At 44.4% G+C, this 24,970-nt stretch overlaps 1 protein-coding gene across 1 annotated transcript in view; it reads right to left on the bottom strand.

The window, feature by feature from the left end:
- Positions 1 to 480: 480 nt before the first annotated feature.
- The window catches only part of LOC311105972 (unconventional myosin-Ic-like), a 53,233-nt gene continuing 28,743 nt past the window's right edge, over positions 481 to 24,970 (bottom strand). Inside the window, exons 2-32 of the mRNA XM_084148216.1 lie at positions 22,863 to 23,018; positions 22,543 to 22,658; positions 20,903 to 21,101; positions 20,247 to 20,327; positions 19,799 to 19,978; positions 18,914 to 19,054; positions 17,866 to 17,979; positions 17,542 to 17,613; positions 17,214 to 17,333; positions 16,637 to 16,710; positions 14,785 to 14,890; positions 13,911 to 13,991; positions 13,655 to 13,746; positions 12,754 to 12,848; positions 12,467 to 12,513; positions 12,149 to 12,229; positions 11,511 to 11,616; positions 10,393 to 10,510; positions 9,401 to 9,514; positions 9,045 to 9,121; positions 8,836 to 8,904; positions 8,415 to 8,499; positions 7,747 to 7,906; positions 6,373 to 6,456; positions 5,771 to 5,864; positions 5,613 to 5,668; positions 5,156 to 5,291; positions 4,877 to 4,947; positions 4,525 to 4,622; positions 3,378 to 3,477; positions 481 to 3,028 (exon numbers count right to left, since the gene is read on the bottom strand). Coding sequence (XP_084004342.1) covers positions 3,002 to 3,028; positions 3,378 to 3,477; positions 4,525 to 4,622; positions 4,877 to 4,947; positions 5,156 to 5,291; positions 5,613 to 5,668; positions 5,771 to 5,864; positions 6,373 to 6,456; positions 7,747 to 7,906; positions 8,415 to 8,499; positions 8,836 to 8,904; positions 9,045 to 9,121; positions 9,401 to 9,514; positions 10,393 to 10,510; positions 11,511 to 11,616; positions 12,149 to 12,229; positions 12,467 to 12,513; positions 12,754 to 12,848; positions 13,655 to 13,746; positions 13,911 to 13,991; positions 14,785 to 14,890; positions 16,637 to 16,710; positions 17,214 to 17,333; positions 17,542 to 17,613; positions 17,866 to 17,979; positions 18,914 to 19,054; positions 19,799 to 19,978; positions 20,247 to 20,327; positions 20,903 to 21,101; positions 22,543 to 22,658; positions 22,863 to 23,018 — 3,150 coding nt within the window. The 3' untranslated portion in view covers positions 481 to 3,001. The remainder of the gene's footprint in view (positions 3,029 to 3,377; positions 3,478 to 4,524; positions 4,623 to 4,876; positions 4,948 to 5,155; positions 5,292 to 5,612; positions 5,669 to 5,770; positions 5,865 to 6,372; positions 6,457 to 7,746; positions 7,907 to 8,414; positions 8,500 to 8,835; positions 8,905 to 9,044; positions 9,122 to 9,400; positions 9,515 to 10,392; positions 10,511 to 11,510; positions 11,617 to 12,148; positions 12,230 to 12,466; positions 12,514 to 12,753; positions 12,849 to 13,654; positions 13,747 to 13,910; positions 13,992 to 14,784; positions 14,891 to 16,636; positions 16,711 to 17,213; positions 17,334 to 17,541; positions 17,614 to 17,865; positions 17,980 to 18,913; positions 19,055 to 19,798; positions 19,979 to 20,246; positions 20,328 to 20,902; positions 21,102 to 22,542; positions 22,659 to 22,862; positions 23,019 to 24,970) is intronic.

Genomic DNA, 24,970 nt, shown 5'->3' with positions numbered 1-24,970 from the left:
TGGTTTTTATACACCTATTGAGCAGAGAGACTATTCAAACTCAAAGACTACAGATAATGTCAAGTTCCTCATCACAGCAGAGGATTGCATCACTTCGTACAGTCCCTTGAGATCAAAACCCCATTTCAACATGTTGCAAGATGGTACTTTTTAGCTGTTCTGGCTTGGGACTATAAAGACTGTACAGTAAAATTCAGAGTAAGCCTAACTTTACTTGAATAATCTAGTTAGGGTACATTTCTGATGTGCCAGAAAAGACTGCATATTCTGTCCAGAGTTTGGATTTAATCAAAATATTGAACCAATGCAAGTAACTGGTACCCATATTAGCAAAACCAAAGCATGGTTTGCTGTTATACCTTGTCCATTGACTGCTTACATGGTAAATAAACCAATATGTCCTTTTGTAATTTGGGTGAACTATCCCTTTTAAAATGCATCAAATTATCAAGGAAGGAAGTTTGTAATGAAGGACCCAGACAGAATCATTTAAGTTTATTTTGACATTTTAGTATTTAATCTTTAGTGTGTTGGTCTAATTCTACATGATGGTGCATACAGTAACTCAGGACTGATAACATGTGTATTGTAAATTATTAAACATAGGATTTGGTTTGAGACAGGCTTTACAGAGAAGGTTCTATGACATTTTAAAGGAATAATCAGATTTTTTGGTATATATATTTTTTTTTTTACTCTGGAATAAGTGACATCGTCAAGGAGGTATTTGTCACTGAATTCCATACAAAATTGGTTGTATTTCTAACAAACTCAAGGCACATTAGCAACATACAGTTTTTGAACAAGACAAAATGCATGTTACACTTTCACAAATCCTCACTTGGCTCAAATCTCTTCTTAGAGCACAGAACACAATAGTCTGGTCCCAGATCTCTTGGTGCTGTCTGGCATTAGCATGACAGCACAAACCGATCTGGGACCAGGCTAACCAAACACACATCTCCCACCAGGAAAATAAAACTGCTTTAATTGACATATAATCATACAACAGACAATTAACAGACATTACATCCACTATTGCTTCTTTAGCTAGTGTCAGTGCAGTAGCACACCTTTATTTAGGCATATTGCACCTGTCTTACCGTTCATTCATTGGGTTGTCAGCTGTATACTGTTCAGAGGCTGGGTCGTAGAGGGAGGAAAGCAAAGAAGAAGTAGCGCAGAAATGTGAAGAGTGAAACGTAGCTCAGAAAGTCAGCTGGGGAGAGGTGTGTAGATTAAAACTAAAATCTATGAACTGTAGTGTCACGTGGGTCATACCAATACACCTCTAGCTTGTTACAAAGATTGCTAAGTGTTCCTAAGGATGTTACCGTTGATCCATGTTCTTTCTGTGAAGAACACTTTTGGCTATGTGTATGTCCTATGATGTAGGTATTAAACACCAGGAAAAGACTTGGCTGCATTAACTGCACTTTAATGCAGTGCATCTCTCTTGAAGACCTGGGTTTGGAAGTGCCAATAAAAAAAATAATAGCATGTTGAGAGGGCTGGGCTGTATGTTGTAGATACGCCAGTATAATTTTGGCTGTATTATAGCCTAACACTGTGGATAGATTCTATATCAATCTTTAGTGCATTTGTCCATCCCATTGTCCCTGTCACAAAGCTAGCACAAAAATCCTCATCAGGAAAGTAATGTTAAATGTGGTAAAAGAAGTAGTGAACCTTGTTCTGACTACTACTATAGCCTGACAAGAGCTGCTACACATATCCAGAGAAAATGACAGCCTGGAAACTTGACACAAAGGAAAGCAAATGGATCATAGCATGTTTCCCAAAAGCGTCAACTCTACAGGTTTAACTTGGAGTGAAATATGTGTGTGTACAGTATGCATTTGTCTTTCTCTCTGAATCGTCTTCTTCTAGGCCATCCTGAGGGTACACAAGACATATCTGGCTCTAACAACAGTGGACTCAATGTCATCCCCAACGTGTCATTGTTTAATTGGTGTATCAACATATAAATAATCCATTAATAATAACTTAGTAAAGGAGAAAGGCACAATTGCTGGGTTCAAACAAGAGATAAATGCAAAGACAAAACAGTTTTCTATTCTTTCCCCCGCCATTTTCTTTCTCTTGCCTTTTTCCTCATTTCTTCCTCACCTCCTTTTTCCTTTATCTCTGTTATATATATATATATATTTTGTTAAGACCATTCACTATGGTGTTTCCATTATAAATCAATTATAAATAATTTCTGCTCACCAAAATGCTTTGGTTTACGCTTTCATTTGGGCTCCATGATATATACATCAAAGAATGATTTAGTGATCGATGGCACTGCACAGACCAAATGTACTCTACATTCTGGCCAGTATGCTCTGGGTCAAAGGTCACACACCCACATGACTTCTCTGTTGATATCCCTTCGGATCAAAAACCTCAGAGTATTGTGTCCTAGTCAACACAAGTTTGAAAACATAATTCTTCCTTATGAACTTCTCTCTCAAACTCCCTGCTCCTCATTAGTTTATAACAAACCTAGCCTACATACCATCAGCCATGTACTGCATCTCCACTTTAACAAAAGCTTCTGTCCCAAACAGTTAAAGAGTAGTATCAGAGAGGGTGCAAAGTCTAAATTGCTGAACAGAGAAAATATTGTGAAAAAAGAATGACGGAAAGAAAAAGCAAAGAAGACCCATTACAACCTCATTGACTGCTTGGTCATGTTCCCAAATTAAGCAAGACAAACATAAGTAGTGCAGGAAAAATGCACCAAAACATTGTTATTCCTTGGCTTCATATATAAAATCGTAATATTCAAATAACAACAAGTATTAATCCCCAAAATATATAAATATCAATTAATTAATCGCTGGACTTTTTCTTAATTGGAAGCACATGCCATTCCTGTAGCGAGAGCTGGCATTTGATTGGCTTAGGCAGAGAATGGTCTGCGGTTGTGATTGGTGAATAGGAGCGTATTCCATGAAGTACTTCCTTGGCGTGGTCAGATGATCAGTCATGTCTATCATCTTGAGTTCAGTCGAGGGGCAGTCTGAAACAGTTCAGGGAAGACATCAGAGGTAACCATTACAAAATAAGTTATCTTAACCAATCAATCAACGATTGATTAAAGTTATCTTTACAATGTAAACATGCAGAACAAAATGGTCTCTACCTGAGATACCCCTACAATGAAAATCAATGTACAGTTTTACAGGGGACATTAACAAAACAAATCAGCTTAAAAAGTACAGTACAGTTAGCTTTTATAGACACTAGTGCAGGACTCCAATAATCAAATCAACTCTGACTCCAATCATGCAGTATTGATGTTCCAACCTACTGTATTAGTCCTGTAGTGGAGGACTGATGGTTTACATCCTCCCGTTATTCCGACTCACCACTGAGAGGTGGCCATTCTTCGCCTTGGCAACCAGCAGCTCAGAGCCAGAGGTGAAGTCTATGATCCCTTCTTTACCTTGGCCCACTGTGAAAGTTATACTGGGAGAGAGAGAGAAAGAGAGATGGAGAAGGAAGAGATGAGGTGCAGTTCATTTACAGTCAAAAGATAATTGTTTTCTATCAAATTAAATTATATCAGATGGTGATGTATCGCTGGTGTCTATGAATTCAAGTCCTGTCAGCTGGTGGTAGAATTCCATGTAAGCAATTTAACCCTCTAACGTCAATTGATGCACTGGTGTGCAGTGGTGTAAAGTACTTAAGTAGTACTTTCAAGTATTCTTACTTAAGTCGTTTTTTGGGGTATCTGTACTTTACCTGACTATTTATATTTTTGACAACTTTTACTCCACTACATTCCTAAATAAAATAATGTACTTTTTACTCCATACATTTTCCATGACACCCAAAAGTACTCGTTATATTTTGAATGCTTAGCAGGATAGGAAAATAGTCAGATTCGCGCACTTATCAAGAGAACATCCCTGGTCATCCCTACTGCCTCTGATCTGGCGGACTCACTAAACACAAATCCTTCATTTGTAAAGGATGTCTGAGGGTTGAAGTGTGCCCCTGGCTATCCCCCCCCCCCCCCCCCCCAAAAAAAAAATTGTGCCGTCTGGTTTGCTTAATATAAGGAATTTGAAATGATTTCTTCTTTTACTTTTTATACTTGAGTATATTTTAGCGATTACATTTACTTTTGATACTTAAGTACATTGAAAACCAAATACTTTTACTCTAGTAGTATTTTACTGAGGGACTTTCACTTGAGTCATTTTCTTTTAAGGTATCTTTACTTTTACTCAAGAATGACAATTGGGTACTTTTTCCACCACTGCCTGTGCAAAAGTGCATAGTTTATATTTATATGAATAAAATCTGAACAGTATATGTTAGAAACGTACAGCTCTTTTTCTATGAAAACTGACATGCCGCTGAAAAACACAGTATATGGCTTATCTAGTTCCAGGTATCAGTATCTACAGATGGACTATCCAAATAAAGTGAGAGCAATACCACAGACAGAATGACATGCCATCCATCGACTATCCGACCACGGCCTGTGACAGTGCAACAACTCACCTTCCCTGGTTGATGTTGATGCTGTTGACCTTGTCAGCACAAATGGCCACTTTGGTCAGGGTCTCGATGATGTGGTCACTCTGAAGCACCACATCTCCCTACAGACCAGAGGAGACAGGAGAGGAGTTACAACGCTACAGCTTCACTACTAGCCACTCCCAGATCTGTTTGTGTTTGGCGTGACAATGACAATAGGTGTTGGCAAGCCAGCACAAACAGATCTGGGATCAGGCTACTTCACTACTACACCTAACAGAGGCATCGGTTAAGTATGTAATAACCTGTGTGTAATGGGGTTATGACCATGTTATGACCGTGTAAGATAGAGCGGAGGTCGACTGCTCTGCCTCACCTTTTGTTTTTTGTCTTCAGTGGGCACGTGTAGTACAAAGACGCCATCACTGAGAGAGCTGACTGAGATACCTGAGGACGGAGAGACAGGGGAGAGAAATGGTCAATGGGAGAACTATGAGCATCACTCAGACCAATTCAGCGTGGCGTCTGTAAGGACCCCAGACAACAGTAACCGAGGCGGGGGTCAATTCCCATTTCAATTCAGTCAATTTAGGAAGTAAACAGAAATGGCATTGACCCCAATCCATCCTCTCCCCCGAACCATGTGACCGCTGACCTTTGAGGGCAGCGTAGTCGATGCGCTGCTTGAGCTTAGCCTCCTCCACGATGACGGCACTGTTGGAGGTGAGCAGCAGCTGCCTTGGTCGCGCCTTGTAGCCCTTCCTGTCGTACTTGGTCACTGGGACTGCATACTGGAGTGGGAGGGGGACATTGTTAGGGTTTTAAATATACATTTTTAAAAGGATTTTGTATTTTATTGGACAGAGGAGAGATCGTGGGAAAGATAGACAGAGGGTGTGTCACAAAGGCAGTGGGCTGGATTCAAACATTGGAGCTGTAGGCAGCGACACTAACCGTTAGGCTAGACCAGCCATGCCACAGACATGATCAGAGTTAAGAATCAATAACACTTTAATATACTGTATTGAGTATATTAAGACAAGTATGCAACCCTACGTAAATCCCAAGTAGAGAATTGAATGACCATATTAACACACTAGTACTGTACTAACCTTCATCTTCTCACTGCCAAGTGACTGCAAAACCTTGGGGTTAATCTCCTCTCCATCTGAGGAGAGAGAGGCACAGGAAGAATGTTAGGTGTGTGTGTATTTGTGTGTGCACGTGAGTGCATGCATGCGTGTGTGTCTGTGTTTATCAAGGCACTTACTGAGTCTTGTGCCCAGAAAGAGCTTTGGGACACTTTGGGGGTAGTTGTCCTTCTTGTTTTTGAAGATCTCACTGGCCACCATTTTCTGCTCCAACTTCATTGACAGACAGAGAATGGACAAACAGTTTTGAGAAAAGTTACATTGGTGAAGTAGCAGGAGACCACTCCACATTGACAGTTTTTGAAGTTCTGAGATTTAATACACATCCATTTGTAAGATATCAAAATGTACTACTATACTAACAAATCATATTCTATAATATGCTATAATATTGTATGCTATATACTCCTGAGTGGCGCAGTGGTCTAAGGCACTGCATCGCAGTGCTAACCAGGCTCTGTCGTAGCCGGCAGGCTCTGTCGTAGCCGGCCGCGACCGGGAGACTCATGGGCGGCGCACAATTGGCCCAGCGTCGTCCAGGGTAGGGGAGGGAATGGCCGGCAGGGATGTAGCTCAGTTGATAGAGCATGGCGTTTGCAACGCCAGGGTTGTGGGTTCGATTCCCACGGGGGGCCAGTATAAAAAAATATGTATTCACTAACTGTAAGTTGCTCTGGATAAGAGCGTCTGCTAAATGACTAAAATGTAAATGTAAATATACCTGGTGTTTCCACTCTGGGTTGATCCTCTTGCAGTAGCCCCACACCATGTTCTGCATGTACAGTTTACGTAGCTGTTCTGACGCCTATTGGACGGAGAATGACTTGTCACGTACTATTTTAACAACTCAAACATGTCATCAAGAAAAATGCCTCAATTTAGACAAAATTATTTCAATGTAGCCTAATGGGGGGCGCGAGGGGTTCGGCGGGGGGGACACCTCTTCAAATGAGTGGATTCGGCTATTTCAGCCACACCCGTTGCTGACAGGGGTATAAAATCGAGCACACCGCCATGCAATCTCCATAGACAAACATTGGCAGTGGATTGGCCTTACTGAAGAGCTCAGTGACTTTCAACGTGCCACCTTTCCAACAAGTAAATTCGTCAAATTTCTGCCCTGCTAGAGCTGCCCCAGTCAACTGTAAGTGCTGTTATTGTGAAATGGAAATGTATGGGAGCAACAATGGCTCAGCCGCGAAGTGGTAGTCCACATAAGCTCACAGAACGGGACCGACGAATGCTGAAGCACGTAGCGCGTAAAAATCGTCTGTCCTCGGTTGCAACACTCACTACCGAGTTCCAAACTGCTACTGGAAGCAATGTCAGCACAAGAACTGTTCGTCGGGAGCATCATAAAATGAGTTTCCATGGCCGAGCAGCCGCACACAAGCCTAAGATCACCGTGCGCAATGCCAAGCGTCGGCTGGAGTGGTGTAAAGCTTGCGGCCATTGGACTCTGGAGCAATGGAAACGCGTTCTCTGGAGTGATGAATCACGCTTCACCATCTGGCAGTCCAACGGACAAATCTGGGTTTGGCGGATGCCAGGAGAACGCTTCCTGCCCCAATGCATCGTGCCAACTGTAAAGTTTGGTGGAGGAGGAATAATGGTCTGGGGCTGTTTTTCATGGGCTAGGTCCGTTAATTCCAGTGAAGGGAAATCTTAACGCTACACCATACAATACACACACACACACACACACATATATATATACATACATACATACATACATACATACATATATATATGTGTATATATATACATACATATATATATACACACACTTCTATTTATTTTTTTACAGGAAGTCAGTCCGGCTTTCAACTTGTAATAGTAGAATGCACAAGGTGCAATTTCGAAATTGAGTAGTGCATCATCAGTTTTCCTCGTCATGTCAGTCAGTGCATACATTAGAGAGCTATTTATAACTTATAAGAAATGTCCAGATCAACTAGCCCATGTCAGCTAACGTTTTTTGCTAGGTTTTTAGCCCATAGATTTTGTTGTAATATTTGAGTCACTCAAATATCACATGAATACATATTAGACATGTTTACTGACTAGTTCCGTGTCTTGTGTAAAGTAGTTTTACCTCGATGAGGGCAGTCGGGGGCGTGGGCCAGCTCTTGTCCAGGACTGACTTGGGGAGGTTCCTGCGCAGCTTCATCAGGAAGGAGTATCGCACATAGTCCAGGAAATACTCATTCTCAGGACAACGCTCATTATGGCGGTAGATGAAGCCCTTGATGAACCTTAGAGACAGACAGAGAGCGAGACAGACAGACAGACAGACAGACAGACAGAGAGCGAGACAGACAGAGAGCGAGACAGACAGAGAGCGAGACAGACAGAGAGCGAGACAGACAGAGAGCGAGACAGACAGACAGACAGAGAGCGAGACAGACAGAGAGCGAGACAGACAGACAGAGAGCGAGACAGACAGACAGAGAGCGAGACAGACAGACAGAGAGCGAGACAGACAGACAGACAGACAGAGAGCATTGTAAACATTCCTGCACACATTCATCAACAAATTGATAAGAACTTCTATACATACACACAACAGCAAATATCATAGTGGTCCAAAACATGTGTGGATTTTGTCTGGGTAAATGCTTTCCATGTTTCGCCATATGAGTAGAACTCACCCAAGGGAGCCCATTGAGCCAAGAGCAGTGTCACAATAGGGCAAGCTAATAAATATGAATGAACCTTTTCACCATCCTAGTTAAATAAAACTTGTGCCCAGTAGAGCCCCACCTGCGTATGGTGTTGGCGGCCTGCCTCCTGCGCTGTGCCCTCCTACAGGCCAGGATGCCCCTCCACCACGCCTGGACCACCACCGCTGGAGAGGGACACACAATTAATGAATGTACTTATTATTTAACCAAGTTCATTGAGATCCAGTGACGAGAGAATCAAGACCTGGGCTCATATGTATCAAGCGTCTCAGAGTAGCAGTGCTGATCTAGGATCAGGTCCCTTCAGTCCATGCAATCTTATTCATTGTGATAAAAACTGATCCGAAGTCAGCACTCCTACTCTGAGACACTTAATACAACATCCAACTGAACAAGACAAGAGTAATCAAATAGACATGCACAGTGAGTATAGAGGAGCTATGTCAATGCTTGCTGACACATAGGCCTATAGACGTAGAAGTTAAGAGTAGCCCTCCTACCTGATGATCTGAGTTTGCGGTATTTGGTCTTCTGGCGGTAGCCCTTCCAGGATGACTGCAGTTTGCTGGCTGAAGAGAGAGAGACAAAGATGTTCAGAGGGTTCAGATATTCTACTTACTGTATCTTAGATGAGAGATTACAGTCCAGACAAACAGAAGGTGATGGGCGTCAACTTAGACCGTGTGATACATGACTCTCTCTCTCTCACCAAGGCTGTGTTTCCTCGTTTCTAGTGCGTCCTCTGTGGCGAACAGGGTCTTTGGAAAACGGATGAAGATTTTGGATCTGGAAAGCAAACGGAGTTCCACTAAGCTGGCAGTGTGCCTTTATACAACACACAGGGGCGTGTTCAGCCCTGACGAGATAATTGACTTTGGCCTTTCCCAGAGAGAAGACAGAGTTATGGGATTAGCTCAACAGTAAGTGGGCACTGAACTCGTTAGGGAGATAGGATGTAGATAAACAAATGGGAGATACATGTATGTCACTAGAATTAGCACGTGTGTGTGTGTGTGTGTGTGTGTGTGTACCGCCATGACTGTTTTCACTGGATAATGCTCTCACCTGCCCAGTTTGTACTCCTCAGGTTTGTAGCCGAGGTGTTTGACCAGTGTGGAGACTCCATCAGCCAGCTTGCCCTGCCAGCTAGGCCAGGTCTCCGGGCACAGGGACTTATACCTGCCAGGGACGGACAAAACAATATACACACACACTGGTATATTATATGCAAAATATTCAATTTAGGTTATATCACTAACTTTGAATAGTTGTGGAGATTAATCAATCACTTGCAAGTGTATTAATTTGCTAACAGAATTCATGAATCTGCCATTGAATAAACCTATAATGCCAGTGAACTACATTTAAGCCTGATGGAGGCAGGTCTAGCTCAGAGCCAGGCAGGTATAGCTCTGAGCCAGGCAGGTCTAGCTCAGAGCCAGGCAGGTCTAGCTCAGAGCCAGGCAGGTCTAGCTCAGAGCCAGGCAGGACTAGTTCAGAGCCAGGCAGGTCTAGTTCAGAGCCAGGCAGGTCTAGCTCAGAGCCAGGCAGGTCTAGCTCAGAGCCAGGCAGGTCTAGCTCAGAGCCAGGCAGGTCTAGCTCAGAGCCAGGCAGGTCTAGCTCTGAGCCAGGCAGGTATAGCTCTGAGCCAGGCAGGTCTAGCTCTGAGCCAGGCAGGTCTAGCTCTGAGCCAGGCAGGTCTAGCTCTGAGCCAGGCAGGTATAGCTCTGAGCCAGGCAGGTCTAGCTCAGAGCCAGGCAGGTCTAGCTCAGAGCCAGGCAGGTCTAGCTCAGAGCCAGGCAGGTCTAGCTCAGAGCCAGGCAGGTCTAGCTCAGAGCCAGGCAGGTCTAGCTCAGAGCCAGGCAGGTCTAGCTCAGAGCCAGGCAGGTCTAGCTCAGAGCCAGGCAGGTCTAGCTCAGAGCCAGGCAGGACTAGTTCTGAGCCAGGCAGGTCTAGTTCTGAGCCAGGCAGGTCTAGTTCTGAGCCAGGCAGGTCTAGCTCTTAGCCAGGCAGGACTAGTTCTGAGCCAGGCAGGTCTAGCTCAGAGCCATAGTCACCTCTGGAGGAAGGTCTCGTAGTGGCGGCGGTAGGCAAAGCCAGCTCTCCTCACACGGAGGTTCTCCATCAGACCCAGGTACTTCACCTGATGCCTGATGAGAACCTCGTCGAACCGTCCTGAGAGAGAGGTGGGAGAGAGAGAGAAACCACATTAGCCTGAGTTACAGTAGTACCTAACTGATCAGATTGCAATACATTGTTATTTCCATTTTCCATTTTTGTTTCTGTTGAATGGTTTGTTGTTACAGTTGTTAGCATACTGGAGCAGTAACGCGTGATGCTTATGCAATTAAAACACAATTGATCCGACTTAGTCCCAGAAAAGCAGACAATGGACAATAAGGTGAATAGGAGTGAGAAGAGAAAGAGCAACAGTAGGAAAGACAAAAGGCCCTCTATTGACAAAGGGCAGCTCGATATACTAAGAACCGCAGTGTGAAGTACAGTGCTACCATTGATGTTACTGAAAACAATCAAAACGCAAGGTCAGATTTAAGAACCGTAGATACAAGACAGACAAGATATTATAAAAAATGATATAGAACTGGCACAGAAAACCCAAGTGTGATAGCAGATGGCATAGCGGCTGAGAGACCATTTCACAGTTTCAAAGCTAATTTCCTGCAATGGCTTATGCTGTGTTCTTATGCTATCTGAATTACTTAACCATAACAAAATCAATGGGGGCCCCACGCCATGCCATTTAAATAATATATTGATTCTCCCTGACTGTCTAGTTTTTATTTTGGTGATTGTTAGTTCTCAGAGATTATCTTATTTAAAAAGATATTGCTCCATTATATTTTCGACATACTTTATATCTGGTTTTAGTTGTTTAAGTTTACCATCCCGAAAAATAAATAAATATATATTTCTGCAGTGGCAGCCACGATTTAGCAGCAGCGGTGCGCCACTGCTAAATGCATATAGGGGAAACACTGTATTCATTAGGCACCAAATGGAAGCAAAGGTACTGAAACAGGGCGGGACTACCACGACCAATCAAAAAAGTACATTTTGTTTTCCGTTGAACAATGTTTGGAAACATTTTGCTCCGGTGTGCCCCAATGAATACGACCCTGTTGACAGCACGAACAAGGCATCGGTTCCTTCCTACCTGCTTGCTTGGCATCGTTGGGCTTGATGCAGCGCACGTACGACGGCTCCTTGGACATCAGGATCTCCATTAACTTCGCCAGGCTGGTCTTGAACTGGGTCGCTGCCTGGAGGCAGAGACAGAAAGGAAGAAGAAAGAGTGAGCACCGAGCGAGAGATGTAGAGGAGGAGAGAGGAGAGAAGCATAGAGGACAGCTGCTGGCCCGACTGAGACTGAGGCTGGACAGGACACAGGTCCCAGTGTGCAGGTCACACCGCCCAGGCAGTGACAGAGTTGGGGGCAGGGACGGAGAGAGAGAATGCGTCTCGTCAACAATGCAAACAAACAGTCAACGGACTCGACACCAGCGACCCACGCACCCTCGACCAATGGGCCAAGTGTCAGGGCATTCCTGAGTGTGTGAGCGGGGAGCAGAGATTCCCCTGTCACTCACTCTACCCCACGGCTTCAGTGTGGATGGAGAAAGATCCACAGAACATAAACAAGTGGTTGTTTGTAAGTGTGTATGAGACAGGACATGGGTCTGTGATTGTGTATCAGTGTATGCTTTGGGGTACATTGCATGTATGTATTGGTGCATGCCCATTGGGTGTATCTATGACCTTTGCCCTCTGAATGGTACTACTGGCTGTTCTCACCGTCTCAGGTCTCTTGCTGTCCTTCAGCTCCGCCCGGTCAAAGCACTGGGTCAGAATCTTATTCTCAGACATACACATGACCTATGGATGGACAACACACACAGAATGAGTACAACTCACTATAACTAGAACTACCACACTGCTCTTCACATACACACAGAGAGAGACAAAGACAGTCTACCACAGTGACACTACATACATTTGAGAGTCTAATCTATTTTCCTATCATATCATCCATCTCCTATCTAAATCATTTCCCCTTTGTCCTGAACACTCTCTCTCTCTCTCTCTCTCACACACACACACACACACACACACCTCTTTTAAGTTCCTGAAGAGGAGATCATTGTTCTTGTCCAGAAAGCCTGGAGGGGGAAGAGAGAGTGTTAGAGCACATGCACTCCAAATATGGTTGGGGCAAAAAATTATTACACACACAGTAAAACAGACAACTACAAGAAGTACAGGAACATCTAAGGACAAACTTAATGACCGAAGCACAGAACATCCTTTCTCTCCCTCTGGTTATCTCACTCTCGCTTCCCCCTAACAATTGACCATGCTGTTACACACACACACACACACACACACACACACACACACACCGTTAACGTTGTAGTTGACATCTCCAGCGTAGTGTAGCAGTCTGAACTCCTCTCGGCCCATCACCTTCCGGGTCTTTCCATCGGCCAGCTTGTGACTACGAGGAACACACAAACAATAAGTTACTATTCATTAGGGTACACCGTAGCAAAACATTTTGCAATGGAAAACGAAAACAAGCATTTCTTATTAAACACGTTCTTCCATTTGGTACCTAATGAACACTACATATGTTTACATATTTTCTGTTGTGTACAGCTTAAAAGGAAAACTCCACCCACAAACTATTAGTCCATTGTTGACATAGTCCCAAAATGTTTTGCTTGTCAGGAATCAAGTTTTCAAGATATGTAACATTCAAAATAGAGAAATCATCCCTGTATGATGCATTTTGTATTTTCTTTCTGTAATTTGAAAGTTACACATCTTCAAAACTTGATTGCTGACAAGCAAAACATTTTGGGACTATGAAACAAATACCAAAAGATAGTTTTTGGGTGGAGTTTTCCTTTAACTCCTCTGTAGCTCAATTGGTAGAGCATGGCGGTTGTAACGCCAGGGTAGTGGGTTCGATCCCCGGGACCACCCATGCGTAAAAATGTATGCACACATAACTAAGTCGCTTTGGATAAAAGCGTCTGCTAAATGGCATATTATATTATTATTATTATTATTATTATTATGCATTTTGTTCCCAATAGATATTTGTTTTTAATAGTTATGCACTACTGCAGACAAAGCATTACAACTTTGTTGATTCATGTAGTCTATGTGCTTCTGTGTCCTGACAAAGTCAACCGTGTTCACTGGGCTGACAGCCAGCTCTCACGACAACTCCTATTGCTCTGTTAGCAGAGGGAGGTGTGTGTGTGTGTGTGTGCGTTTGTATGTGCATAGACACACGTTGTCAAGTGGGCGTGGCCTCCCACAGTATTCTCCAACTTCTCCAGGAAGGTGATGTCACTAGCGTCACCTGGCCTCAGGCACTCCTCATCCTGACAGAGAGAAAGAATGAAAGAGAGAGAGATTAATACATTAGATCGACAGTTGACTGTGACAGTAGGATATACCAGATGCAGAGGGGCCAAGAGGAGAGAGAAAGGTGAAAGGTCAACTTGAAAAGCTCAGGGTTACATTAAAGCTTGAAACGGATTCTCACCAGAATGGAGATGATGCCTTTGAACTTCTCCTCCACCAGATCACAGATGATCTTGTTGTTGAAATACTGCACAGGCTCCCACTGCGAGACAGCAAGGAACATAACTGCATCTTTAAATCGCTTGTTTAGAAAACGGAACAACTGTTCTACATTTTAACGGTTGTAAAACAAAACATTTACAGAATGCTGAGAATCCGGGACAAGAAGGCCATTCTGAACCCACACTATGCATACGGTCATACTCAAACCTTCATGGCCGTTTGCTGTCGCACACACATGATCCCACACACACACACACACACACACACAGTTTACCGCCACATTATTAATGGGTTTACCACCACATTGTTATCACAAACACCACAGAACACAGCCCACGTTACACATGTTGTACAATAATGTCCCCTTTGACGGGTGACTAACTGGACATGAATCTCTCTCCCACGGCCCTCTGCACTCAGCTCCCTCATGGGCTCGTATTCACAAAGCGTCTCAGAGTAAGAGTGCTGATGTAGGATCAGGCCCCCCCTTTTCATATAATCTCAGTCATTATGATCTAAAAGCCTAAACCGATCCTAGATCAGCAGCACTCCTCTTCTGAGATTCCTTGCCAATATGGGCCCTGAATCATAGTGGAGTGGGCCACCAATCATTGTGTAGACAGTCATACAGAGCCGATGGCGAGAAGGACAGGACGAGACAGAGAAGAGAGGTAGAGGTGGAAGAGGAGAGAGAAGGAGAATGAGAAGATGGAGAAGTTGGAACAGAGAGAGATGGAGGAGAGCAGTAGAGGCGGAGGGCTGAGAGGGGAGGCAGAGAGAAGAGAGGATGAAGGAGGAGAAGATAGAGCGATAAAACAAAGAGAGAGTCTCACCGTGATTCCCTCTGCTTCGTACTCATCCTGCTCAGACTTGAGGGTGAGCTCGATGAAGAGCTGCTGCAGCTTCTCGTTACAGTAGTTAATGCAGAACTGCTCAAAACTGAAACACACACACACCAATGATTACAGATGATCTTTTCACGTGGCAATGATATTCAACGCAAACTTGACATTAATATACACTGAATCGTAATGACAGTAAATGGTCAACGCTGTCAAAAACAAAGGATTATGGGGAAATGAGTTCTACAGTGGGGAAAAAAAGTATTTAGTCAGCCACCAATTGTGCAAGTTCTCCCACTTAAAAAGATGAGAGGCCTGTAATTTTCATCATAGGTACACGTCAACTATGACAGACAAATTGAGAAAAGAATATCCAGAAAATCACATTGTAGGATTTTTTATTAATTTATTAGCAAATTATGGTGGAAAATAAGTATTTGGTCAATAACAAAAGTTTCTCAATACTTTGTTATATACCCATTTTGGAAATGACACAGGTCAAACATTTTCTGTAAGTCTTCACAAGGTTTTCACACACTGTTGCTGCTATTTTGGCCCATTCCTCCATGCAGATCTCCTCTAGAGCAGTGATGTTTTGGGGTTGTCGCTAGGCAACACGGACTTTCAACTCCCTCCAAAGATTTTCTATGGGGTTGAGATCTGGAGACTGGCTAGGCCACTCCAGGACCTTGAAATGCTTCTTACGAAGCCACTCCTTCGTTGCCCGGGCGGTGTGTTTGGGATCATTGTCATGCTGAAAGACCCAGCCACGTTTCATCTTCAATGCCCTTGCTGATGGAAGGAGGTTTTCACTCAAAATCTCACGATACATGGCCCCATTCATTCTTTCCTTTACACGGATCAGTTGTCCTGGTCCCTTTGCAGAAAAACAGCCCCAAAGCATGATGTTTCCACCCCCATGCTTCACAGTAGGTATGGTGTTCTTTGGATGCAACTCAGCATGATTTGTCCTCCAAACACAACGAGTTGAGTTTTTACCAAAAAGTTATATTTTGGCTTCATCTGACCATATGACATTCTCCCAATCCTCTTCTGGATCATCCAAATGCACTCTAGCAAACTTCAGACGGGCCTGGACATGTACTGGCTTAAGCAGGGGGACACGTCTTTCACTGCAGGATTTGAGTCCCTGGCGGCGTAGTGTGTTACTTTGGTCCCAGCTCTCTGCAGGTCATTCACTAGGTCCCCCCGTGTGGTTCTGGGATTTTTGCTCACCGTTCTTGTGATCATTTTGACCCCACGGGGTGAGATCTTGCGTGGAGCCCCAGATCGAGGGAGATTATCAGTGGTCTTGTATGTCTTCCATTTCCTAATAATTGCTCCCACAGTTGATTTCTTCAAACCAAGCTGCTTACCTATTGCAGATTCAGTCTTCCCAGCCTGGTGCAGGTCTACAATTTTGTTTCTGGTGTCCTTTGACAGCTCTTTGGTCTTGGCCATAGTGGAGTTTGGAGTGTGACTGTTTGAGGTTGAGGACAGGTGTCTTTTATACTGATAACAAGTTCAAACAGGTGCCATTAATACAGGTAACGAGTGGAGGACAGAGGAGCCTCTTAAAGAAGAAGTTACGGGTCTGTGAGAGCCAGAAATCTTGCTTGTTTGTAGGTGACCAAATACTTATTTTCCACCATAATTTGCAAATAAATTCATTAAAAATCCTACAATGTGATTTTCTGCAAAATAAATTCTCAATTTGTCTGTCATAGTTGACGTGTACCTATGATGAAAATTACAGGCCTCTCTAATATTTTGAAGTGGGAGAACTTGCACAATTGGTGGCTGACTAAATACTTTTTTCCCCCACTGTATATTCCTCTGGTACCTGTTGTGCTGGAAGACTTCAAAACCATAGATATCCAGGAGACCAATAACTGAAGCATTCTTATAGGTATCATCCTAGAAGAAGAAAACAGTTAACTCTTTATAATAGCTTTCATGAAGGAGCATTCATAAACTGTTTATAAATAGTGTAAGCCAACAGACTAAGAATAAATGAGTAGTTCATTATTTGGTAACATTTATACCTAATAAAGCATGATAAGCACTGCCTAATGATGACCTCACCACAGACATGGACTAGAGCCATTACGACTAGAGCGTATCTCACAGCTGAAATATACACTAACCTAATCCCTATCAGACAATAGTCTATACAGAAATGCAGTGCTGCAGAATGAGCGGCACTGCTCTGTCTGACATGTAGTATTACAACACATCCACAAGGGGGAGTACTACTACCACTGACTATAAATGGCCAGCTAAGAGGTCAAAAGTGCAGGCTGAGACAGAAGTGGCAGAAGACTGGGATAGATAAAGGGATATCAGCCAATGTAGGGGATCAGCGGTAAGAGGGGAGTTAACGGGGCATTAGTTAATGTGTGTGTGTGTGTGTGTGTTACCTTGTAAGCCAGGGAGACGTTGATCTTGTTGACGAGCCAGGTGAAGGTGCGGCCGTACACGGCCTTAGACAAAGCGTCCCGCGCCGACGCTGCCTGCTCCAGGTTCAGAGGGCTCTTCAGCTGGAGGACGGACACAGACAGATCAGACATGGACACACAGACAGACATGCACACACACACACACATAGAGAAGAATGGAAATAGTTATTCTACAATTCCTCACTTGCCGAGGTACTGAGGAGCCATTATATGTTGAATATAGAATGTGGGAACCGTTCTCACAGAGCGCATTATAAAGAGCATTCATTTAGAGAAGGTTCCTGCCTACCTCTTCCCCTTTGGCGATGATCTTTTTGTGTGTTAGAGCTTCTTTCAGGACCAAACCATCCACACCTAGTAACTGCAACGTCAACAACAACAAAACATTAACACACTTCCAAATGAACAACAAAACATTAACAGACATCCAAATTCATTCAACACCAGTATCAGTGTTATTTATCCTATTGAGCCACTGAATGGTGACATTATCGAGTTATGAAGAGAGTAATGTGTTATGATGGAGTATTGACAGGGTACATGATTGACTGAGTATAATATAGTATGAGTAGTGTCCCCATGGGGACACTGTAGTAAGGGGGAGAGGTCATACCCTCGCCAGGTATTTGATCTGTGTGTCTGTAGTGATGTAGGCATTGCCGCTGTCCTCTCCTCCATACTGAATGTTCCCCAAGTGAAGAACACTGGCAATAATGTTTAACAGCTCCTACACAGAGAGAGAGAGACGGCGAGAGAGAGAGAGATGGGGGAGAGAGAACGAGAGAGAGAGAGAGAGAGAGAGAGAGAGAGATAGGGGAGAGAGACAGAGAGAGAGAGAGAGAGAGAGAAGGAGAGAGGGAGAGAGAGAGACGGCGAGAGAGAGATGGGGGAGAGAGAAAGACAGAGAGAGAGAGAGAGAGATAGGGGAGAGACAGAGAGAGAGAGAGAGAAAGAGAGAGAAGGAGAGAGGGAGAGAGCGAGAGGGAGGAGAGTGAGAGAGACAGAGAGAGAGAGAGAGGGAAAAAGAGAGAGAGAGAAGCCATGTGAAGATTAGACATGATAAGATTATACACATTTTATTGTGATGTGCTAAAGAGAAAGCTATCTTGATGACTGCAAGTATTAGATTAGGCTATCTTGGACTTGAAGAGAGTTATAAAATATAATTAAACTAAAAGGGGGCCAACCATCGTCCCCCCACATGCAGGCATAGACAACATATAGTGAAGTTGGCCTCTTTTGTGGGTGTGTGAGTACTGCATACTATAGAAAACCACCTGCTCTCTCCCCCTTCCCTCTCTGAACTGAGACATACTGAGCTCTTGCCCCAAGCCCAGGCTACAGTCATGAAACGCAAGAGACACCCACATAAATTAGCGCTCTCATCACACACAAACACACCCGCTCTTCACCCCCTATCCCAACACACTCACATATAAGATAAGATCACTTTAGTGGTCAATATAGACAGTCACACACAACCTGACTATATACACAAGACTGCAGAACAAAAGGGCATACAGAATGCTACTGTACAACTACAATAACAAAACAGAGGGTGGCACCCAAAGCACCGACATGATTGGTCAGACAGTCAAATGGAATAAGTATTCAGTGGTAGTATTTAGGGTAATCAACAACACACTACCTCAGTGGCTGACATCATGTCCGTGTGTCTCTGTGTTGTAATAACAGGTCCTTACCTCCACCTCGTCCTCGTTGAAGCCGATGACTGACAGAGCTTTCCTCACCACCTTCCAGTCGCTGCGGTCGTTGATGGAGCTCACCTTGGGACAGTTCCCCTGAGAGACCAACGCAGACAAAACACTGTTAGAGACAAAACACCATCATTCTACATTGCAAGTAAAACAATTCCTCAACAAAGAAGCCAACAGCTAAATCAGCGCTAGTAAGAGACAACAAATGCTTGTGTTAGTAAGACAATTACAAAAGTAAGGTGTTAGTTAAACAAAACCTCTACCAAGCTGCTCTATGAAGAGATTTCAGACGTTTTTGAAAAATAGGCAGGTTCATGTTTATCTCAACAGGCCATACATGTACAGTACCAGTCAAAAGTTTGGACACACCTACTCATTCAAGGGTTTTTCTTTATTTTTACTATTTTCTACATTGTAGAATAATAGTGAAGACATCAAAACTATGAAATAACACATATGGAATCATGTAGTAACCAAAAAAGTGTTAAACAAATCAAAATATATTTTATAATTGAGATTCTTCAAATAGCCACCCTTTGTCTTGATGACAGCTTTGCACACTCTTAGCCTTCTCTCATCCAGCTTCATGAGGTAGTCACCTGGAATGCATTTCAATTAACAGGTGTGCCTTGTTAAAAGTTAATTTGTGGAATTGCTTCCCTTCTTAATGCATTTGAGCCAATCAGTTGTGTTGTGACAAGGTGGGGGGGTAGATAACCCTACTTGAGACCCAAACAGCTAGACACAGGCTCTGGTCCAAAGTTGAGCACTAGGGAACAGTGTCCCATTCGAGACCCAACCATATAGTGAAACTCTGGTGTGTCCCACCTTGACGAGGTACTGGTACTGCTGGGGGTTCTTCTCCAGGCCCAGGCGCCGCAGCAGGTCCTCCTCACCCCCCTCAATCAGCTGGTAGAAGATGTGGAAGTTCCTCTCTCCATGGTTCTGGTGCACCACCCGCGACTTCTCCAGCAGGTAGTTGAGGATGTGGCCCCCCACTGGAGCACCCTGCCGCCGGGAGAGAGGGAACCGGGGAAAGGGGGAGAGGGTGGTGATGCAGGGATACTGAGACAGACACAGGGCCACACAAGGACACAAAACCACATGCAGGTGTATACGCCCCATGAAACGAACGCGCCCCATGGAGAATACAGTAACGTCGGAGTGGAAAAACAAACATATTGTACAAGTTAATATGGAAGGACTGGCAGTGTTTATGTACTGGTATCCCCCTTAAAGGAACATACTCTGTTAGAGTGTGTGTGTGACCACTCACCTTGAAGTCAAACTGGATGTCCATGTATTTGCCGAAGCGGCTGGAGTTATCGTTGCGCAACGTTTTGGCATTTCCAAAAGCCTGGGGTTCACACACATAGGGACAAAGAGAGGGAGACACAAGGGGAGGGAGACACAAGGGGAGGGAGACACAAGGGGAGGGAGACACAAGGGGAGGGAGACACAAGGGGAGGGAGACACAAGGGGAGGGAGACACAAGGGGTGGGAGACACAAGGGGTGGGAGACACAAGGGGGAGAGGATGAAAGAGGGGAGGTCCACAAAGCAAGAAGAGAGAAAAGAGTAGGAGACAGGAGAGAGGACGGAGAGGGGGAGAGGGGGAGAGGTAGACAGATGTGTTAAAGTGGTGTCAGACAGTTAGATGGTGTGTTGGGCTGTGGCTGTGACACGGGGCTAGATTACAGGGCAGTCTGTCTGTACTGATCTGCTCTGCTGTGATCCCCATCTGTCTGGAATCCAACTAGTCTACAGCCCATCCAGCACAGCCAAAACACATCACAGCTCAATACAGTACACACTAGGAGAGCCCGCATACACACACACACACACAAATATGATGTCTCGTTTTAGACTGGACCAAGCCAGGAACATGCGACAGATTACATGGATTTCCACCCCCACCCCCCATAGTGTTCACCTCTAGGACAGGGTTGGACTGCAGCAGGCGATCCTTGACCGTCTCGACCTGGTCGCTGGCGGGACAGGTCACGGCGTAGTACTGCAGGATCTTCTTTGACGCCTCCGTCTTGCCGGCACCACTCTCCCCCGAGATGAGGATGCACTGGTCCTTACGCTCCGTCCGCATGGACCGGTAGGAGTTGTCAGACACCGCGTAGCTGGAAAAATAAAGTTAAGGGCTTGTAAGTAAGCATTTCACTGTAAGGTCTACACCTGTTGTATGTGGCGCATGTGACAAATACAGTTTGATTTGATGACCTTCAATTTGAAGTGGATGGGATACAGTGGAGTGGATGGGATACAGTGGAGTGGATGGGATACAGCGGAGTGGATGGGATACAGCGGAGTGGATGGGATATTTCCACACTTCATATTGTATATCCTCAACTGCTCATTTGTTTATTATATACTTTCTTATTATGTGTAGTTGTTCTGTTTTTACTGTATCCATCTTGTATATGGACAATTCCACAAAAACTATATGCATAAGGACTACTTTCAACAATTTCCAATGCAAATGTGTGCTGATACAAAGTTTGGATTAGATTACATTTAAATTATTTCGTCTATATTTTGTCTGTATATTGTTTTTATTGTCCGCACCATTTCACCAGGTCAAATTCCTGGTCCATGCAAATGTACTTGGTGAATAAAGTTGATTCTGATTCTACCCTTTTAAATAACATCCCATTTTATACCATACAGTAAGTGAGATATGATGATCCTGCTTCGATGACTCATTTTCACCATGTAATATGTTTATTCAGCCTGTTATGATGATTCATTTTCACCATGTAATATGTTTATTCAGCCTGTTATGATGATTCATTTTCGCCATGTAATATGTTTATTCAGCCTGTTATGATGATTCATTTTCGCCATGTAATATGTTTATTCAGCCTGTTATGATGACTCATTTTCGCCATGTAATATCAGAGGGGCTCTATGTTTATTCAGCCGGTTTTGCCACATGACAGGCGTCTGATTCAGAGAGGTTGGGTTAAATGCGGAAGACACATTTCAGTTGAATGCATTCAGTTGTGCAACTGACTAGGTATCCCCTTTCCCTGAAACATAGAATTGAGATAACGTTAGCGCCAACGTCAACCCCTCCACAAGACCCCTATCCCCGAAAGAGGGATAAAGGGGGTCAGGCCTGGGGCAGGGAAATCTCCTCCTAGGAGGAACACCCCTCTGGTACCACCAAGCACCATCCCCCCACCCCTCATACCTTCACCCCGTCGCCAATTCATCTCTCTATCTCTCCTCCGTATTCCCTCCCTTCCAAAACACATTTGTCTTTTCCCCCTCAGACAGAAAACATTTGGCTACATGGTCGAGTAGAACGGAAAAAACAAGGAGTCGAGGAGCAGCGAAGCCGGGAATGTTGAGCGCATGGCGTGGTGAGAGAGTCAGAGCAAGGAATTCCCTCTTCGCCTAGCATCTCATCAAACAAAAAGGCCCAATGTAATGTATGCCGAGCAGACACTCAGAAAACCCCCTGTTACTTAACTGTTAGTTCATGACTGAGTCAACTGGGATGGGAGAAGTGAAGGGGGAGAGATGGTGGGTTGTGATACCCGGGGTCAGGTTACTCACATGTGGGGAGAAACCTCGTAGAAGTTGACACCTCGGTAGCGCTCCATGTGGTTCTTGGTGTAGATCTCCAGATCCTTGTAGGGGTTCACCGACACCAGGACTGAGCCGATGTATGTCTGAGAGAGCGAGAAAGAGAGAGTTCATGGTGTCTTTGAGGTGACAACACAGTGGGGGAATGGTGGGATGCATCTACATACACAGCAACATGTTATGCAACGGAATACAAAAACGAGCGTTGTTTATTGGACAAGTTCAGGTAGTCCTTCCCGTTTTGCTATCTAATGAATATGGAGGTGAGAGTAAATGGGTAGGCGTCTTACATAGATGAGGTTCTCCTTGAAGCGCTTGCGGAGGTTCTCGATGAAGGCCGCCTCGCTGGTGTAGTTCTCCAGCAGGACAAAGTCCTGCACCCCCACCCGGTCCCTGGCCGTCAGGGCACTCTCCATCGTGATCCGCACCCCGTCACTACCCACCGCCTAGAGGGAGGAGAGGGAGGTCAGCAATAGGAACCGTGTATATATCGGTATAAAAATAAGGCAGGAGAGAGAACCAAAAAAATACCAAAAGAGACATTCTAAGCAGACCCTGGTTAAGTTGAATCAACGTTGCGTGTGAGTATCTCTCAATGTGTTCATTTATGCCTGACAAGTAAGCGCTCATAACAGCCCGGGAATCTAGCTACGTACCTCAAGACACTTCACGCTTCACAAAAGGTACCCATTTCCATTAAAAACTATAACAAAGAATAGTTAGCACAAGAGCATTCTCCCTCACAATCAATAACATACACAGACAGAAAGTTATTGTAGAAACTGGAGTTTTGCAGTGTTCCATACCAAAGAGCACTCCTTAGAAAACAACTCACTTTGTAATCTTGTGCAAGCTAGAACTAGAAGTGGAGGAAAACCCAACCCCCCAAAAAGTTTGCACTTCGACCAAAGTCTTACAGGCTCCACCCAGGCTAAAATCCCCAATCTAAAAATAATAGTTCATTCAAACACTTACATCCTTCAGCTCGTCAATGCGTTTGCCCAGAAACTGGTTTTCTACGATGGAGGCTTGAGTTTTACGCATCAGATCACGAATGTTACCCAGATCCATGGCTCACTATACAGTACCACACAGATCTGTCACTAGGCTGTGGATGCATCAACATAGCAGGGAACGCACAGTTGATTATGCCAGCACACACGGGTCCACACATATACGCACTGAACGCACGCACGTTTATTGTCCATGTTCATTACCACACACACATTCTACAGCGCAGCTGCATATGTTGTTGTGTTATTGACACAGTAGAGCCCCGGCCCAGGGGATAGAGAGAGGGAGAGAGGTGCTTCTCCTCCTAATTAAGGGCTAGGTGAGGCAGCTGTTGACAATACGGCTTGTATCATAGAGGAGAAAAACAGAGAGAGAGGAGGGATGAAACGGACAGTACGTGCAAGTGTAGCTGAGGAGGAGAGGAGACTGGAGAGGAACGAGGGGAGGGATGTGTGTGTGTGGTGCCAGGAAGTGATTCCATTCCTTATCCATCATCATCATCATCATCACTGTACTCCCTAACATTCCAAAAACAACTCCCTGCTTCACAGTACCCCACCCTACTCCCCCTTCCTCCTCATTCTTCTCCATCCCTCCTTCTTTACATCCTCCCACTCTCTCTCCATCCATCCAGCCTCTGTCTGTCTGCTTTTCGCAACAGTTATACATAGTGGCGCCGGAGAGGATGGCTGCCGTTTTACAGCCCTCTAACCAATTGTACTATTATGTGTGTTTTTCCGCGTTATTTGTAATTTATTCTGTACATAATGTTTCTGCCACCGTCTCTTATGACCAAAAAGAGCTTCTGGATATCAGGACAGCGATTACTCACCTCGTATTGGACAAAGTTTTTTCTTTAACAAGTCGGACGCGAAGGATATCCTACAGACACCCGACAAGGCCCAAATCCCCGTCATTCGCATGAGAAAGAGACGGAGATATCGTGGACGTAGGTCGGGGTGCCTTGTAAGGATCCGACGGCGAGCAAACTGCCTCTTCCATCAATCCTATTAGCCAATGTTCAATCATTTGAGAATGAATTAGATGACCTAAGATTACGGTTATCCTACCAACGGGACATTAAAAACTGTAATATATTATGTTTCACCAAGTCGTGGCTGAACGACGACATGGACAACATACAGCTAGCGGGCTATACGCTACATCGGCAGGATAGAACGGCTGACTCCGGTAAGACAACAGCTGGTGCACAAAATCAAATACTAAGGAAGTCTCAAGGTTTTGCTCGCCTGAGGTAGAGTATCTCATGATAAGCTGTAGACCACACTATTTACCAAGAGAGTATAAGGCCATAAGTGAACAGGAAAACGCTCATCCAGAGGCAGCGCTGCTAGTGGCCGGGGACTTTAATGCAGGGAAACTT

Source organism: Coregonus lavaretus (assembly GCF_964263955.1).
Source record: "Coregonus lavaretus genome assembly, chromosome: 30".
Taxonomy (NCBI): domain Eukaryota; kingdom Metazoa; phylum Chordata; class Actinopteri; order Salmoniformes; family Salmonidae; genus Coregonus; species Coregonus lavaretus.
This window is presented reverse-complemented; position numbering and strand designations above follow the sequence as displayed.